General features: G+C 41.8%; 1 protein-coding gene across 2 annotated transcripts in view; it reads right to left on the reverse strand.

Moving 5' to 3' along the window:
* Positions 1-18,361, reverse strand: part of COL4A2 (collagen type IV alpha 2 chain) — a 180,658-nt gene that overhangs the window by 121,994 nt on the left and 40,303 nt on the right. For both annotated transcript variants that reach the window (XM_070408599.1, XM_070408598.1), the window contains exon 4: positions 11,421-11,501. In XM_070408599.1, coding sequence (XP_070264700.1) covers positions 11,421-11,501 — 81 coding nt within the window. The remainder of the gene's footprint in view (positions 1-11,420; positions 11,502-18,361) is intronic.

Here is an 18,361-nt window from a genome sequence, read left to right on the forward strand (position 1 = left end):
ACCTCAAAGTAAAATTCTGTTTTTGAAGCGTTGAAAATTTTCAGTTCAACTTTTAGGACTTAGATTATTTTCTTTTGCAATAATATACTATAATTTACATTAATTGATTTTTTAAAAAATAAATTTTACTCTAGACATAAATATTTCTATGCTGCGCCCCCCCCCCCCCCCATTAAATTACCAGGAAAGTCTGTCCAACTTCCTTCCCTATAGCCCTCTAAGAACAGAAGGAATATTCATTGCTCTCAGATGGATTCTCCCACCCTTCCTGGGTATGATGTTGGGGAGGAGATTTGTCAATGTACTAGATGAATAATTCTACCATTCTATGAAGAGGAATGCAAATATTTGTAAAATATCAGGTGTTGAATATACCCCAAGGCCTTTGCAGGAGGAAACCTGCTTTCCTGTCTCAGAGTTGTGCTTGAATTACCTGGGTTACATATTCAGTCCTTCTCTTTTGGGCTGTAATGGTGTTGCTTGGGGCTGTGGGCACATAGAGTAAATTCTTGTTGAAGATTGGTGAGTCTCACCTGGCTGGTGTAGTTCAGTGGTTGAGCTTCTATCTATGAATCAGGAGGTCTGGGTTTGATTCCCGGTCAGGGCACATGCCCAGGTTTCGGGCTCCATCCCCAGTAGGGGGCATGCAGGAGGCAGCCAGTTAGTGATTCTTTCTCATCATTGATGTTTCTATCTCTCTCTCCCTTCCTCTCTAAATCAATAAAAATAAATAAATCAAAAGGTTTGTGAGTCTCACCCTCAGTGCAGTGTGCATCCTAGTTGCTTGGGTATAAGATTTGTAAATTCTCTAAACTGGGTTGAAAAGAATAGGATGCTACAAGCAACATAAACAAAAGAGAACTGCTTCCTGAAGAATCACAGGATTCTGTTTTTTGTTGTTGTTGTTCCAAATCTTTGCAAATTCATTTGTCCTCAAAGGCCATGGCAATATGTCTTTTACCAAATCTAAGAAAGGCTAGTTTTGACAGAGGTTAAATGTGTGCAACACATAAAAGTAATCTTGATATTAGGATTCTCTTGAAACATACCTAGTATCTTCACAAGGCTTTAAAAATGCCATTCTCATTACTTAGTGTATTTTCTTAAAAATAATTGCTACCATGCAGAGCTTAAACATGCCAGCCCTTTAATTTTTATTACAGAGACACCAACCTCACCGTAGAGTTCATTCATCCTCCTATTGCTTTATTTAAAACAGACTTAAACCAGTTACAGTGCCTTATAAAGACAACAATTTAATAAAAAACATTGATGCTGACAATGCAGCCAAAAACATATGAGGCCAAAGATATTATTTACCCATCATTAATTATTTCCGTTTCATTTTGTTTTCCTTTTTTTTTTTCTTTCTGGTTCCAAAGCCTTAAGAATTATCCACCCTCGCAGTGTTTTTGGATGCAAAAACTTTTGTTCCTATGGGGAGGATTGTTAATGTCCTCCGGTGGCTAGAAGGAAATAATCAATGTAGGGCTTGTATTGGGTCACTGGAGTCAATTCCTGATTCAGTTCTTTGAGAATCCGAACTTCCAGGCTGCACACAGAGGGGACGGGACAGGGGTATTTTGGCTTTTCTAATCAGTGGGGACATAGGTCCTTTTGAGGGCCTCTTTGTACTTCCCATATGAGTCAGACATCTGACAATTTGAATGATTTGGTTGTCTACACCACAATAGACGAGTTCGGGTGGGCTGCCAGAGGTTTCAGAACTGTAGGCTGTTCAGGGTCTCAGGTTGTGCAGTTTCTTGAGAAAAGTTTGAAATGCCTAAAGCAGTTAAAAATAAATTTATGTTCACCCTATTGCCGGTGATGTCTGCAGCATCTTTGCCATTGGCTATGAAGGACACGGGTAGTCCCCTCCGTTTAAAGAAAGTAAAAAGAGGGCAGAAATGAGATGACCCTAGTTTCCTTCTTCCCAAGGTACCCCAGTATGTGTGCATTTAGGCGGCAAGTTCAAGAGGCCCCTCAGTGAAGAAAATGTGCCTATGTTATTTGGTTTGGTCATTTCTGCCATTTTCCCCTCTGGTTATTATTTTACTATTTTTGGAAGAAAACAAAAAGTAATTCAAAACTTTGCAAAATAATCTATTAGTTTTCTCTTTATTATAGTAGCAAGCTGATGTAAGAGTACTTAGACGCAAGAGCATTTAGCCTCTAGTACAGACTGTCCAACTCTAAAGGTCATTGGACTTATATTGGCCAGGGAAGGTCGTACATTTTTCCACATGAAGACTCAACCATCTTAGACACTCTTTTCCAACTCAGAGAGGGAAGACAAATTCAGAAAAAAAAAATCTATTTTCAGTGTAGCTTTTAGAAAGTATACCATGGCTGGTAAGAATTTTGCATTGGTCTCTTTAGAAATCCTGCAATTGTTTACTAAGAATGAATTGGAAGTGAATGAAACGAAACAGAGGACTTTGAAGACTGGCGTTCCTTGTCTACCAGAAAGGGGGAAATGCTTTAATGCTCTACTTGTCAAAACATTCCATCAAGAGGTAGGAAAAATGAAGGATTTCTAAAAGCAGAGCTTTAGTTTGGTTTAGAAGAACAATAGAAATGCGCATTTCTCTACCTGAGTTTATCAACCGTCTGTTGGAGTCTGTGTGAGGTTTTCCAGTCAAGACACTATTCAGAAATAATCATCATTATCCTGGTTATGTTTTCCTTGAAGCCACAAAAGGCCCTTTCCCCAGAACTGTCAATTTTGTATTTCGGAGAGGAAGGGAGAGGGAGAGAGAGAGAGAAACAGCAATGATGAGAGAGAATCATTAATAAGCTGCCTCCTTCATGCCCCACACTGGGAATCTAGCCTGCAACCCAGGCATATGCCCTGACTAGGAATCGAACCATGACCTCCTGGTTCATAGGTGGACGCTCCAACACTGAGCCACACCAGCCTGGCCAGAACTCTCAACTTTAGACCAGAACCAGTTAACAATGTTGTCACCATTCTTAGACAGTGGCCAGTGTGGACAGCCTATCTCTCTGAGGTTTTGCTTGCTGAGGCCGCCACACAAAATCTATGGGAAGCTCATGGATGCTCCTCCGCCATCTGCTCTGACTAGCTGGCCTGCCTCACGGGGTCATTTCTGTGTTTCTGCAAAAGCCATGCTGTCACTAACATCCTGTTTTCCAAAAAAACATCTGATCACAGTTTATGGTTGGGGGGACAGGGACCTGCCTAGATTAAAAAAAGCGTTAACTTTTCTCTCTCAACTTTGTTCCCTCTTTTGCCTGAGCTCTGAAAGTGTCTAGTCCATGATTTGTTTGGATGTAATTCAGAAGAGAATGTATGGTTATGGGTGTATGGTTCTCCCAGAAAGAGACAGGGGGCTACCCCGTGTATTTCCAGGGTAACAGACACCTCACTAAAGACTTGTTGTGTTTGAGGCACTGAGGTAATTATCTTCCATGAACAACATCTGGAGTCAAGAATGCAGTACAATTTTTCATTATGAAGGAATATGGGGTGTGTGTGTGTGTGTGTGTGTGTGTGTGTGTGTCTACTGTCCATCAGAAGAGGAAGAAATAAATAAATAAAATGTGAAAACACTGAAAATTCTTCCTCTGCACCCAGGAGCTAAGACATCAATATGCCGAAGCTTCATTATTAATCGTTGAACTGTACCTAGTATAAACGTGTTCTCTGCCGACTACATTACCTAGCCAATATCTGCTTCACTGCTGTGTCAGGGCAATTTCTGTTCAGGTTGATAAACACTAGGCCACAGGCACAGTGACTGATTTTCACCAATGACTTTCAGGATTCCTGTTATTTAACAACGTATTTTGCTGGTAGGGAACGACAGAATCCAGGGTGAAGTTGGTCATGCTTCAGATGAAGGAAACGATGATTTCAATGGTCATGGGAATCAGTTTTTCCCCTAACCACTGATTTTTGTCTCTAATGATGCCCTTTAAGTTCATTCACTGAGGCGGTAATAAAACTTCATCCTTTTGTATGAGCGCCAAACTGGCCCGTTTTCCATCAAACCTTGGGAATGTTATAATGGTCGTTTTGAAATTAAACATTTATAATTGCCTCTATTTCCCCAGCTGCATAATTAACTCATTTCTACAACAGATTATTAAAAAATCTGACTTTAAGAAAATAAAATGCTTACTTAATATTGCAGAAAAGAAAGCAAGAGAGACGTTACATTCTGAAGCTATGGACTGGATTACCAAAGGTCTGGAGAAACCAGACCTGCACTGGAGAAACCAGACAAGAAGTTTTCAGAAGGGAAGTGCCCTGATCAGGGTTCAAGTTGGAAAAGCAAAAAATACAACTTCCCTAAGAGGCCATGCAATAAGGTGGAGGATGAGGTGACGGACCAGTCAAAAGTTTCCTGTCTGGCTGATTGACACATCTGCATATACACCACTTCCAATGTGCTCTATATATTTTTTGAGATAACAACTTTTTTGTAAAGACATAAGCCCAGCAGGTACCAAATCTTGGTTTATTTTCATGAAACCTGACTTTTTATTGTGTTTTATTTTTGTCTAGGATGTGATATTCAGAACATTCTTACCTATTCACTATAAGTTTTTGTCTCTTTCTTCCACTCTCCACACTCAATAGAATTGGGATCTTCAATATGGGAGCTACTGACCACGTTGGGTATTTAATTTGAATTTTAATTAACTAAGAGTAAATAAAATTTAAGAATTCAGTCATCCATTTCACTAGCCACACTTCAAAGGCTCAATTAGCCTTGGTGAAGAGTCTAGATAAAGAACATTTCCATCTTTGCAGAAAATTCTATTGGAGAGTACAGAGCTCAAATACCAGCTCAAAATGATTAGCCTGGCCCAGTGTGGCTCCATGGTTGAGCATCAACCTATGAACCAGGAGGTCAAGGCTCGATTCCAGGTCAGGGCACATGCCTGGGTTACAGGCTCGATATCCAATAGGGGGCATGCAGGAGGCAGCAGATCAGTTTCTAGTTCTCCCTCTCCCTTCCTCCCTTTTCTTATTAAAGAAAATTAAAAAATGATTAGGGATAATGACTGCTTTGCTTAGTTCTGGATTCCTGGTGCCTAGATGGGGCCTACCTTATGAGCGATGTGCAATCAATATCTGCTGAATGAATGAATACTTTTGACTTTAAATCTTTTTTTTTTAAATATATTTTTATTGATTTTTTACAGAGAGGAAGGGAGAAGGATAGAGAGTTAGAAACATCGATGAGAGAGAAACATCGACCAGCTGCCTCCTGCACACCTCCCACTGGGGATGTGCCCGCAACCCAGGTACATGCCCTTGACCGGAATCGAACCTGGGACCCTTCAGTCCACAGGCCGATGCTCTATCCACTGAGCCAAACCGGTTTTGGCTAAATCTTAATAGCCAACTACTTTGCCTTTCCTAGGGGCCTTCCCCGCCTGGAGAGCTCTGTGGCATAAGTAAATTATAAATTACATAACTTTTCTAAAGAAGTCTCCTGAATGGCTTCTGATCTCACTCAGTCAGATGGTCTCTAAGGCTCTTACCCAATATTCTTGCTGTCCTGACCTTCTCTCTAGAACCTCACCTTCCCCAAGTCTCTCCTTCCTCGCTCTGCTAGAGCCACACTGGCTTCCTCGCTGTCCCTTAAACACACCAGGCACACCCTTATCTCAGGGCCTCTGCTGTTCAGGGTGTCCTTAGACAAGTGCCTTGCACACAGAGGATAAAAAAAATACATATTTGAGTGTTGAAGAAATGTGAAATTCCATTGCTAGCAGGAAGCTGGGTTCTTCCTACGATGGCAGACATAAAAGAAAATATCACTTTAAAAACACATCACCAGATGTGATGTACAAGTTAGGTGGGCACTGTCCAAATCTGCTGACATACTATTTTCCTGTAGAAAATAACCAAGTCACCGAGTTGCTGCAGCTACTGCGGCATTGGATCAGCCAGATCCACTGCCGTTCCCAAGGCACACTAAAAATAACCACACAATTTTGAAAGTGGTTGGGAGCTATGTGTAGACAAGGGTTATAAAAGCCCGGAAACCAGGCGGACTTTCTACTATTTCTGAATAATTCTTTGCCTTTTCTGGGCTGTGATAGTGCATAAAATATTGGAGATGACTTCCCTTAAGTATGCTGAGCATACCATTAAAAACTATGTGCCTGGAACAAAGCTGCTGGTTTGAAAAGAGGTCTGCCACAGTAGTACTGGTGTTTTTATTTGACACTTGCAAGTGTCTTCAAATAACTAAGCTAGAGGGCCACACTGCATATGGAAACCTATGGGAATTACAGACCGCACACAGTACATACATTCTGAACTGAGTATCTCTCCATAGCATCACAATGGTCTACCAGTTTTCAGATTTATATTGAGCCATTTCAAATAAAAATTCCATTTTATTTTGAAATCTTGGTTATACACATTTAAGGGTAAAGGTTCTGGCTAGCAATACACAATAGAAGACACTATTATTAGCAAGACTACATCTCACCTTAGAGGGAAGAGCTTGCCAATCACTTGCGGTTCATAGCTGCTCTAGGCCCCGCTAGTCCTTTCCCTGCGGCTAGGGGCTGCTTCTTTCAACTCTTGGTTGTTACCCATCTGAGCTGACAGGGAGTGCTAAAGACAATTTTCTTGGGTTCCCATTCATCCATCTCCGCCCATCTCCAAGAGCTTCACTCTTCCCTTTGCTTCCCCTTCCACTCAGTTTCTCTGGTTTCTTTCACTTTATATTGTCGAATTTGAGAAATCTTGTGAGGTTAAGAATTATTCCCTCACACTTTGTACAGAGTCCAGGGACCCACAGACCGTGGGAAACTCAAGCAACAGCTAAAGATAACTTGTACCAAGCACCCAGTCATTGCTTAAGAGGGTGCGTTTATCAATCGCAACCTTCTGGGAGTTAGTCTCCAGTTTTGTGGCTCATGTTGTCAAGCCCAGGGAGGGTGAATGTGGGTTGGATGACTGCTGAGGGATGGGGAAGATGCCAATTAACTCACTCAAGGATATGTTTATTGATTCTAAGAGAGAGAGAGGAAGGCGAGGGGAGAGAGAAACCAATGTGAGAGAGAAACATCAATCCGTTACCTTGGATGTGCCCCTACAGAGGACTGAACCAAACCCACAACCTTTTTGGTGTATAGGATGACGCTCCAACCAACTGAGTCACCTGGCTGGGGAATTTTTGAAATATGATCGCCTAGGAAAACAGGTGCCTTGTAAAGGTTGATGTCATGAAAAAGTTGAAATTACCTATCTGATCTGAGTTTAGGGTCAAAAACCAAAAAGGGTTGGGAGAACAGGAACCTGCCTAAGTAATTGAAGTAATAAATTAAAATCGAACTCAGTTGGAAAAATCTGAGAATCTGACAACCTTTTACGTGAGTTAATGTGCAAAGGTATGTATTTATAAAGGATTATGTACTGCTATGAACATGAATGACATCTTTTTACGATGCTGTTGGTTTTTAAGTTAAGCTTCCTAATGCACATTAAATTTGCGGTGGGCAAACAAAACAAAACAAACAACAACAAAAAAATGTGCAAAGGCAAAGGCTTTATTTGTCTAATCAATGCTTCACCTGCTCTCTCTGTTTTCCATACTATCAACCTTTATATAATACGGTGGCAGTCCCTCTGCTTCAGTAGAAATTCTATAACATAAATCCAATCTAATGCATTCCATTCAACCACCTTCCATCTTCATAGTGTATAAAGAAAGAAATAAGAAAAAGAGTAGCAACAGATAAGAGGGCCGGACAGCTTCTCTGGTATTGACAATTGTATGACATGTCCTGGTGGAGAAGGTCTGGGAAGTTAGTTCATTGACTTCCTTTGTGCATATCCCTCTGTGTAGTATTGGGGAAATAGGACTTAGAATTTTTAAACACTCCAACATACCTCATAGCAATGATTTGAGATACAGACCCTCCAACAACAATAAAGCCTGAAATCATTTCTTGAAGTTATTTTTTTTTTTAATTCACCAAGCAACTGCAGAGGTGGTTAGAGAATTGGCTAGGGATTCATAACTCCTGAGAACAGAGACAAAGCTCTTTTCATCTCTGCCTGTGTCCCTCCCACCACCCTGGAGAATCCCTTTCCTATAGGATAACATCTGGCAAGAGGAATATATAGACACAAAAGGTTACTGTATTGGAAAAAGAACTCATCAACAAGTCCCCAAACCTGAGAGTTTTGTTCTGAGTCCAGATTAGAACAAATCATTTCCCCCCCCAATGTGAGTGTCCTCCTACCATCCTGTGTGCACTAGAGGACTCAGGCTAGATCATCCAGCTCTGAGCAGGAAGTGAGGATTGCGCAGACAGCTGGGCCGCAGTGCCTGCCTCTTCCTACTCCAGCTTCTGGCTTACTGGGATTATCCATGTGTAGCTCTGCCTGTGAGAAACAATTCTCTCCCTAGGACAATACCCCACCAACTTACTCAGGGGTGGAGAATCAGGCTTGATACATTTTACACAGAGCTTATTCATTCAGTAACATGAGACTTCATTTGGAATCAGAATCCATAGTACATTTGTGATTTTTGCTTAGAGTCCAAAAGTTATCCAGTAACATACAGTTTCTGATGTTGGCTGTCACCATGGCGAGGAACAAATTAACTCTACCCCATGCCCAAATAAGGCCGAGCTAGCCAAGTGCTTGGGGAGTGGAGAGCTCTGCAGCCAGGCATTGTCATCGCTGCTACAGTAGCACCGTGGGGAAAATATATAGCAAGGGACCCCAGGGGAAGCTGTGGGAAAGAACAAACTCTGCACACAGCTCCCCGAACAGCAAAATCCATCCAACTGCTATTTTTATGCATTACATTACTTTAAAAAATTACCATCAAGCCACAAGTAGGACAGAAATAGCCCTGCTTTCTATAGGAATGCATTTAGGTAAATTTGTTAATCCACAAATATTTAATACACATACCATGCCAGGTTTGTAGAACTGCAAGAGACACTACATCTTTATAAATGATTTAATGAAGTCTATGCAACTGTCCTAACAATAAATATCTCCAGTAATATACTAGGCTTACCCCATAGAAAATGATAAATGACATCATTTATCTCTCCTCAGTAGGTTTTTTTTCTTACCTTTTACCATGAGTCATTTCCATCACCTTATTGATTAATGTTCAATGGCACACCTGCACACCTGAATCAATGGGGCAGCCTTGGGTACTGGCTGATAACACAACCCAACTTGGATCTGTATGGTCCAATCACAGGGTGAGTCTAGGTCCAACACCAATGACAGTATGGACCATTAAGCAGTATGAAGAGAAGAGTCATCTGAACACTATGGACAGTGGATCCTGCAGGCCAGGCCAAAAAGTGGGGTACCATTGGCTCTGTCTCTTGAACAAACTACTCAGACAACTGCCAAATCTCCAGTGAATTCGGTCAGTATTAATAACCTGTCTGAATATAGGAGAGTCAAGTCCACTGTGGGTTCTGGGTTACTCTCTTTAATCAAATTAACCAGAAGGTCTCAAGTTTCTACATTACTTGGCAACAATAGATAGGAACGGACTCAAGGTATTTTCTTGATTAGGGATGATGGGAAGTAAAAAGGTTTCAATGCCTGTACTGGACACTCACTACATTAGAAAGACATAGAGGCACTTAGAAATCTTCCTTTTAATAGCACCTTTGAAAAGACCTTTGGCATTTTATGAAAGTATATTGCTGCACAGATGGCATTATCTATTGAAATAATCAGAAAAAGCTAGCTTTACTGAAGAACAAAGTTCTTGTAAAAGCATCATGGGAAATGTTAATGTGTTGGTTCTGCATTAAATAATTGTACAAAGTGAAAAGAATAGACCCAGTATGACTTTCTCCTCAGTTAGTTTGGGTTCTGTTTGGCTGATCACATGGAGAAGAATGTGGAGTCCCTCTAGAGTCGAGCGAACTCCCACACAGGCGAATCTCACAGATATTTGTATACCACTCATTTATCTTCCCTGTGCCCATATAAGGCTGGGCCAGTCAAGAGCTGAGGGAGGGGAGAGCTCTGCAGTCAGACATTTCCATCACTGCTCCAGAGCATTGCTGGGAAAATCTATAGCAAGGGACCCCAGGGGCATTTTAAATCTCAAGAAATGGCTTTCATATTTAAAAAAATACTTATTCTTTTGAAATGCTGATAAAGGACCTTCAACTAGAAATTTCTACAGTGTAAAGTCGCTGCTCCAAACAGAGGAACCCACGAGGAAAACAACAACAAGAAGAAGAAGCTGTTTTGAGGATTGCAGCTCATGGGAACACAGTGCATGGAGATGCAAGCTTGGATGTAGCGGCAAGATGCTCCTCAATGGTGACCTTTGCCATTCAAAAATGATTAGTCACATGGTATTCAATATAACCACCACTTTTATAAAGGGGTTCCCTATTACAAGTCTTACTTATTTGATTTTTGGAGAGGACTCAGGTAGGAGAGGATGTATGAGAACACCCAGCCACAGAGCCCAAGCTTGGTGGTGGGTGGTGGTGGTGGGGGGGGGGGGGAAGGGGGGGTAGTGGGGGGTGGCGGGGAGGAATGGGAAAGGCTACTTTGGAAACTGACGGCAGGGTTCCGGTGGGTGAAACTCATTGGGGACACCTAAGGGCTGCAATAATTTCTGTTTCCAATGACAGGACAATGCTGGCAAGAATTCCTAACTGTCTCTCACAACCTGGCATCGGACAAGCGTGGGCTGAGAGGAAAACACATGATTCCAAGGCATAAAGATTCAAGAGACTCTGTGTCCTAAAACAAAATGCTGCTGCCCACACCAACCTGGGCTTAATCATATAAATATAAACAGTGTCTTTTTAAAATCAGCAATGCCAAGACCCAAACATCAGCTTTAATGGAAACAGAGAGGCCAATCACTTTGCTTGAACATATTAGTTTAAATTCCACCAGGTGTTATGATAATAATTTGGGGTGACCTTTTTTTTCTCTTACTTACCTATGAAATGGGCTACATAAAGGACATTCAGAAAATGAGTAGAATAATTTAAACAGAATGATTCTCATTGGTATGAGGCTGGTGCTCTCTAGTTTGAATATCTATTCTGCAGTACGAATGCAACCATGTTTTCTCTATGTAATATTGTTATAAAACATATATTTATGTACAAAATAATAAGTATAAAAATAGTTGCATTATACATATATATACACAGACATAGGTATTCATAGCAATGAATAAGAGAAAAGATGCTTAAGAAAGTTTGCATTATTCTCAATTTATTAAGGGAGTACTATAAATTGATTTCAATTTGCATTATATTGTTTGTTCCAGTGGAGAAGAACATGTCTATATTATATTTCTTAGGAAGGTATGCAACTGACTTAACGAGGCAATTTAAGGCACTCTCATTTACAATGGGAGTATAAGGAAGATAATAACCTTTCTTGCAAGGCAATGACTTACCCGCCCTCCTTTCTCAGGGTAGCACTGGCAGCCCCCACTGCAGTCTCTCCCTCCACAGGGCTCATCAAACTTCTTCACACCCTGAAAAAAAAGAACACAAAGCAAAGAGAAAGTTATGTAAAATACTCAACTATAACACATATCCTAATTCTATCTGTTGAGAGTACTTCTGATTCTAACAACTATCTATTCATTCACAACAGACTTTAATTTTCAGAGCAGTTTTAGGTCCACAGCAAAAGGTACAGAGATTTCCCATATAACCCCTGCCCCCACATGCACAGTTTCCCCCATTATCAACATTCCTCCCACCAGAGTAAGACATTTGTTAAAATCTATGAACCTTCAATAGCTTGTCATTATCATCCAAAGTCACAGTTTACATTAAGGTCACTCTTAGTATTGTCCACTCCATGGTCAATAAGCCTTTTTTTCAGTGCCTACTAAGTGCTAGATGTCAAGCTAAATCCCAGGGCTGGAAAGTCAAGGAGAACATCCCCTGAATCCAGGGATTCCCACGTGAAGTAAACCCATAAGGACGCTTTGTGTTAAGAGCTTTAGCATGAAGGAGAAACTCCAGGCACATAGAAAGTGCCCTTCCTTCTGCCTGGAAATGCGGGGGATTCATCCTGGAGATGTTCAAGGTTAAAGTGAAGTACGGCAGGGCAACTCTGGGCCCCCATCCCACAACACAGACCCTGGTGGACTAAAGGGAGGGGGATTCTGATGAGGAGGCAGAACTTGCAAATACACCTGATAGGATGACAAACCCTCACCTCCATCACCCTGACATCCATGGTGATCCCCTGCAGAGGAAGCCCACTTTCTTCCCTTCACTCTGTGAGCAAGGCTCATGGGCAGTAAGAGAGGAGGGGGTTGGGGGAAGTATTTATTTAGTCAGGTTGGGTGGCATAATGGAACTTTTAATCATATATGGAGCTACAAGTCTTTAATGAGTTGAGTGGATAATTTGAAAGAGTTCTCTGGCTGGACAATGCCAACCAGAATTAGGGGAAAGAGGTGTTTCTTGCCCTTGATCTAGGTTTTTCAGGTAAAATATGGACTTGGAGACTGCACTATGTCTGAGCTCTCCATTTCAGACTGTGTTCACAGTACTACATATTTTGAGCAGGAAATGACAATTGGGTTGGCCCTTTTCTCTCTCCTCTCTGATCAACCAAGCACTGCCCTTCTCCTCTCGCTCCAACCTCCCATCTACCCCTCCCCGAAGGTGAGTTGGTGGAGCTGTTCACAGGAGAATCTGCTGTCTGGTTTCTCATCCTTGTCACCTTCATCTAGACTGCCTATCAGCAGGCACTTATACTCAAGGGACCCTGGGCACAGATAGCTTCTGGTGTGCACTGAGTCAAATGCTACCATGCAAGCAACACTCCCCAGACAACAGAACTCACTCCAACTTTAAACAGAACTTTAGTTCACCACAGATCTTCCATTCTCTTCTCAATGACTAAACAGGATGGCCACGTAGGAACACCCTCTGTTAGTTTTTCTATCTGTTTTTCATGCTAGCATCTTCCCCTTCCTGGCACGGTACTGCATGTTCACATGGAAATGCTGATGTTTTACCTGGCTGCCTCTGTAACTCCTGCTAGCACAGCCTTCCTGAATGTTCAACCTCAGATGGGTACACAAGCAAACTCAGACTCGAAGCCATCTGGCCAGAGTTTACCTTACACCTTAATAACTACTCAATGTTCTTCTTGTAGAGAGGTCTCATTGAAAGTTACAATTTTTTGTGTGTCTTAATTGTAATTCTTTACCTAATCTAATATCAGTCACTACTTTAAAGAATTAAAAAAAATCTGAAAATCTCAAATCCTGCAAAGAAACCAATACCCGGGAAGCCTTCTGAATCTTCTTTTGGTTATCTGTTTGGCCTGAGTGAGGCAATGAAACAGCATGAGTTCCACAGTGTAAGAGTAAACACACAGAGAATCCTTTCATGCCCTCAAAATAGGGTTCTAGGTATTTTCCAATTTTTATGACTTCAATGTTTATCAATAGGGTGGGGGGAGGGTTAATTTTTAAATTCTATGATTTTGAATATTTGGTTTTTATACTAGGTAAATCAAGCTTCATGCTAAGCCCCCAGTTTTGTGAACTACCCTTAGCACCAAAGAGAGAAGTCTATATGGACTGCCCTATTTACACTTTGTATTACATATGACTGTGACATGAATAGGTATGTTGGCAGGTGTCCCTGGTTCATGCAATAATTCACTTAGCAGTTTTTGGAAAGGGTAGGGGGACTCCTCAGTCTAATGGGTGAATCATAAACTCATATTCTCCATCTGGTGTTTTACATGCTATTTTTAGTTTTGATTTTAAAGCCACTTGCCAAGTCCTTGTGTATAAATCAATGGTTCAAATGATTTTAATGGTTTCAAATTGATCCAACAGACACTCTATTCTAGGCTTTGGCTATATGTTGAATTTAGTTATAGAAATGAGTTCTTCATAACCTGCTTGACATTTAAAAGTGCTCCTTTGCTTTTGGAACTAAGACCTGAAGGGTAGATAACTCCTGGTCTCAACACTTTTTCAACTATGTGTCAATGGCTCAGATACCCTGTCTCAGGAGGTGAGGAATAAATCGTCAAGAGGTAGCCCTCCACCTTACAAGCCACAGACAATTTCTATCATAAAATTCTAGCCCCTGTGTGTGTTGTTTGTGTGTATGTGCACGTGTCTGTGTGTGACGTAATGTGGGGTGTGTGTGTTTTCTCATCAGCATCTTACATATACTGCAGAGGGACTCTTATGAATTCCAACATCTACAAGAGCCCTAAGTACCACATATTGGAATTCCAGGTCTCCGGATGAACAGAATTATTTATTTTGCTAGGGCAGGGCATGTGTTCCAGACGTCTCTTAAAGACTGAACAAGTTTCAGACCTGAGCCTCTGCATTCCCCTGATGGGACCTGGGCTCTGGAACAGTCTCAGGATCTGAATGCTCTTCTTAGGACCTTGGATGAGGAGTGTGTGAACTGCTCATTGGCATCCTATGTCTGTGTCCCAGCCCCCACCCCATTCCCAACAGAAGAATATTAAAAGCTCACGGCAACCACTGCCCATGTTCTAAACCCTTTCATCTACCCTTGCTTTTATTACTCAGCACAACTCACAGACAAAGCATGATCCTTCTTGTCAATTCCTTAATAAAGATGCCTAGTTCCTCCTATCTACATCCCTACCCTACACCTCAAGGGTCTGCCTACCACCCTCAAAGGTGACAAGCTGGCCCTGGTCCAGATCTTTAACTCCAGGAAGGCAAGTTCTCACCTGTATGGTCAGGCTCTCTCAGAAACATCAATTAAATCCCCCAATAGTTTCTCACTTCAAATCTGGATTCCCATTGGAGCACTGTAAAGAGCAACATTCCAAAACCATGCTTTCCCAAGGCCTCCTACAGATCAGTGAGGTCACCGTCTAGGCATCTAAGGAGATACAGTTCCCAGGGCAAGAGGCTCCCATAGACCCTGCTTAAGGTGTGGAGAGTGTCCACTGTCATGGACCACGCCCCAGCCTTTCGACTGAGCTGGCCCAAACTCTCCCCCTTGTTTTGAGGTCCTTCATTGTGGGGCAGAAAAGGGCCCATGGTCCATTGAGACCAATTATGCTGAAGATCTGTGAAAACTGGTAAAGGCTCCAACCCCCTGGAGAATGCTTGACTCTAACATGCACAAGTCCTATGGCCTCATATTCACACAGAAACTGCTCCCATCTAGCCTCTGGGACCACAGGGGAGCCTATGTCATGTGCTCCCCAGCTTTGAGTGTTCAGGGGCACACTTTCCTACAGTTCCACCAGGGAGAGATCACTTAACTCCCCCAATTCTAAACTAATATGACAGCTGGATGGTCTTGAGGATAACTCATCCATTCTTCCACTTTGCAAATTCATTCATTCATTCATTCTTCACTAAATTTTTACTGGGGGCCATATGCTGTGCTGGGCCATGGATATTAAGTAGGGAATAGATCATGTAAACAAGCTGATAAGAAAATTAAATAAATAATGAAACCTACATAATTTAAATTGTGGTGAGTGCCATTAAAATCATACCAGATAACCGACTGACAGGACTACCTTAGCCAGGATTCTTTCACTTGGGCTCCACTGTACTCCCTTCTTACGGGCCTACTCACAAAGAAGAACCTCCCTGCTGCCTGACCTGAGGCCCTCGCTGCTGCTACCAAGGGGAGAGACAGAGAACCACTCCCCTCTAGGCCCAGGAAAGCAAGACCTCTGGATTATTATCATTAGGGAACCAGGAGCATCTTGGATTGGAGTGAAATTGAACCCATTCTTCTTATAACCCTCAGGATGCCCTTACATTGCCCTATCCCCCAATGCCCGTCTCAGGACTCAACTTCAATCCACTGCCACTTTATAATCCAGGAAAAGGACAATCTATAGGTGTGGGACATCCTCAGGCCTCCTTGCTCAAGTGAAGCCATCTCAATTGATACCAAGATACTTGACCATTTCAAATTATGGCTCTAACTTCCAAACAATGGAAGGAGTTTGCCTGGGGGGGATTAATCATTAATTTCTTCAGCAAATGAACGAACATTTACTGAGGACCTGTAAGTGCTCCCTCCCATCTTGGCAGCTATCTGGTCACCCACCAACCTAGAGACTAGGTAGGCCCCACTGGTCTCACCTGCTCCTTCCAGAAAAAGTAGAGGAATTAAGAAAGTTGCAGACTCAGGGAAAGGGATGTTAATTTTGATATCATTGTAAGCTTTTGACATCTCAGAAAGTACTATGGAACTGCTAGTAGTTTTGAAAAATAAATGTGAATTATAAGTTTTGGAAAATAAGATAGAAAGCAGCTTAGACATACACAACATAGTAGACTGGGAATATCTCTGGGCTATACCTAAAAAGATGAAGAATGGGTAATCCCTGAAACAATTAATATTGGCAAGGAAGAGTGGAGTGGAGAGAGCCGTGGACACTAAAGAAATGAGAAGGAGTGAGAGTGCATGGTGAAGATAATGAACAAAGAGTTTCAGGGATATTTGCCTGAAAATAGTGTCACCACTGAAATGGGAGAGGGGAGAGAGAGAGAAGGAAGGTTGATTGATTAGAGGCAGGGGCTCAGACGCAACAGCAAAGAGGTAATCAATCAATCCATGCTAGAAATGCTGCTGTTCTGCATCTAGACCACTTCTACTCCCAGTGCAGTGTGTGGATGCAACATCAGCATTACCTGGGCACTCGTTAGAATTGCAGACCCCACCTCAGATTGACTGGATCAGAACCGGCTTTCTAACAGAATTTCCAGGTAAGCACCTTGAAGTCTGTAGAGCACTGCACTAGATTAATAGACTGGCATTGTGAAGAGACGTTGTTCAGAGACAATGGGAGAGCAGCAAACCACTGAGCCATCTCCTTTAGTGGAATAAAAGGCAGTATTTCATAAGAATTCAGTGTGTTCCATGCCTAAAATGGACTCAGAGATGTCTGTCCTAGACAAATGTCAGCCCTCAGGCTCCTTTTGACCCCTGCCACCTGTGGCATGTTTAGAGAAGCTCTGAGCACTCAGGACTCAGTTGCTGAGCTTCTAATCAATCAGAGTGCCAAAACATTTTTTATCCTCTTGTCCTTATTCAAAACATCCTTTTTAAGACTCTCCCTGCTCTGAGCTGGTAGCCGGCACTACTATGCTATTAGAAAGTCTAGGAATTGGAAATGACTTAGATCCCTTAAGAGCCATTTGGCAATGTCTTAAGGCATAAGATACATTTTCTAGAAACCCTGGATCATATTCTATTCAAATGGAATGCACATGGTTTCCAGGGGCAACGTGGAGAGCTCTGAACAAGAGACTTCTTGGTTAGCATTTTATATGGGAATTCTTTGCTTTGGAGCCTTATCCGAATCTTGGCATTATTACATTTAGGAAGATTTAAAAAGACATCTATTACCATGGGCATTCAGTCCATCCTAGACACGTCCAAATCATCCTAGATGCATGATCTAGATTCCTTGGTCAGTCTTTTGTCTCTGGTAGAACAGAAATGATGGAATCTTTTAAGGAAAGTTGAGTTCTAGCTTCCTGAACCAGGAACCTATCCGAGTCATGTAGAGAATTTCTTGCCTTGAGCCACTGGCTCTCTGGCTGCCAGCAGAGACTTTGCTCTGCCATCTATAAATGGAATTCATTAAAGAGTCAGAGCAGAGAGATCAATAGTAACAGCTGCGAGATTAAGGGAACATCCGGTCCCACATGTTGCTGGCCCTGCCTCCTATTTGTGCAATCTATTGGCACCAGGAGAAGTGAGTATCATGCTGCTGTCGTTAGGGATCATTTCCTCTGCTGCCTGGTGGAAAGGGGTACTCCTCTATGGGCATCTGGGGAGTGGCTCCATTTACTAGTAAAAACACCGAGAAAACAGTTCATTGTCACTTCTCCCAATGGCAGATTTGTCCTCATATTTAGGACATTTAAAAATAAGTTTAAATAGCAAGTGGAATGCCAGAAAACAAAACACATAAAAGATTTAGACTCTTTGAGACTAGCTATTTCTATAACTACCAGTGTGAACCATCTATGTATATTAAAAGAACAAATCCATGGACATGTACCCAGCTTTCTGCAAATGTAAATATCATTTAAAGTTGATACATTTTTTTCATATATATATATGCTTGCCATTGTTTTCAACTTGCACATAAGAAATGAGTATTAATCAAATTTATATGAACATGCAAGAACAAAACTCATTTGTCCTACAACAAAGAATATTTTGTCCTCCACATGTTCCAAGAAACTTCTTGTCCAAGAAAGTCTTTTTAAGCCAGTATACCTCCAGCCAAAAAGAGCAAGTCTCTGTAGGGAATTTACAGATATTTTACCACTGGATTGCCCCCAGCATCCAACCCCAGCTTCCTGCACAGAAGGATATT

This window comes from Myotis yumanensis, unplaced genomic scaffold (assembly GCF_028538775.1).
Source record: "Myotis yumanensis isolate MYYU_CA2020_CCGP unplaced genomic scaffold, mMyoYum1.0.hap1 SCAF_3, whole genome shotgun sequence".
Classification (NCBI taxonomy): Eukaryota; Metazoa; Chordata; class Mammalia; order Chiroptera; family Vespertilionidae; genus Myotis; species Myotis yumanensis.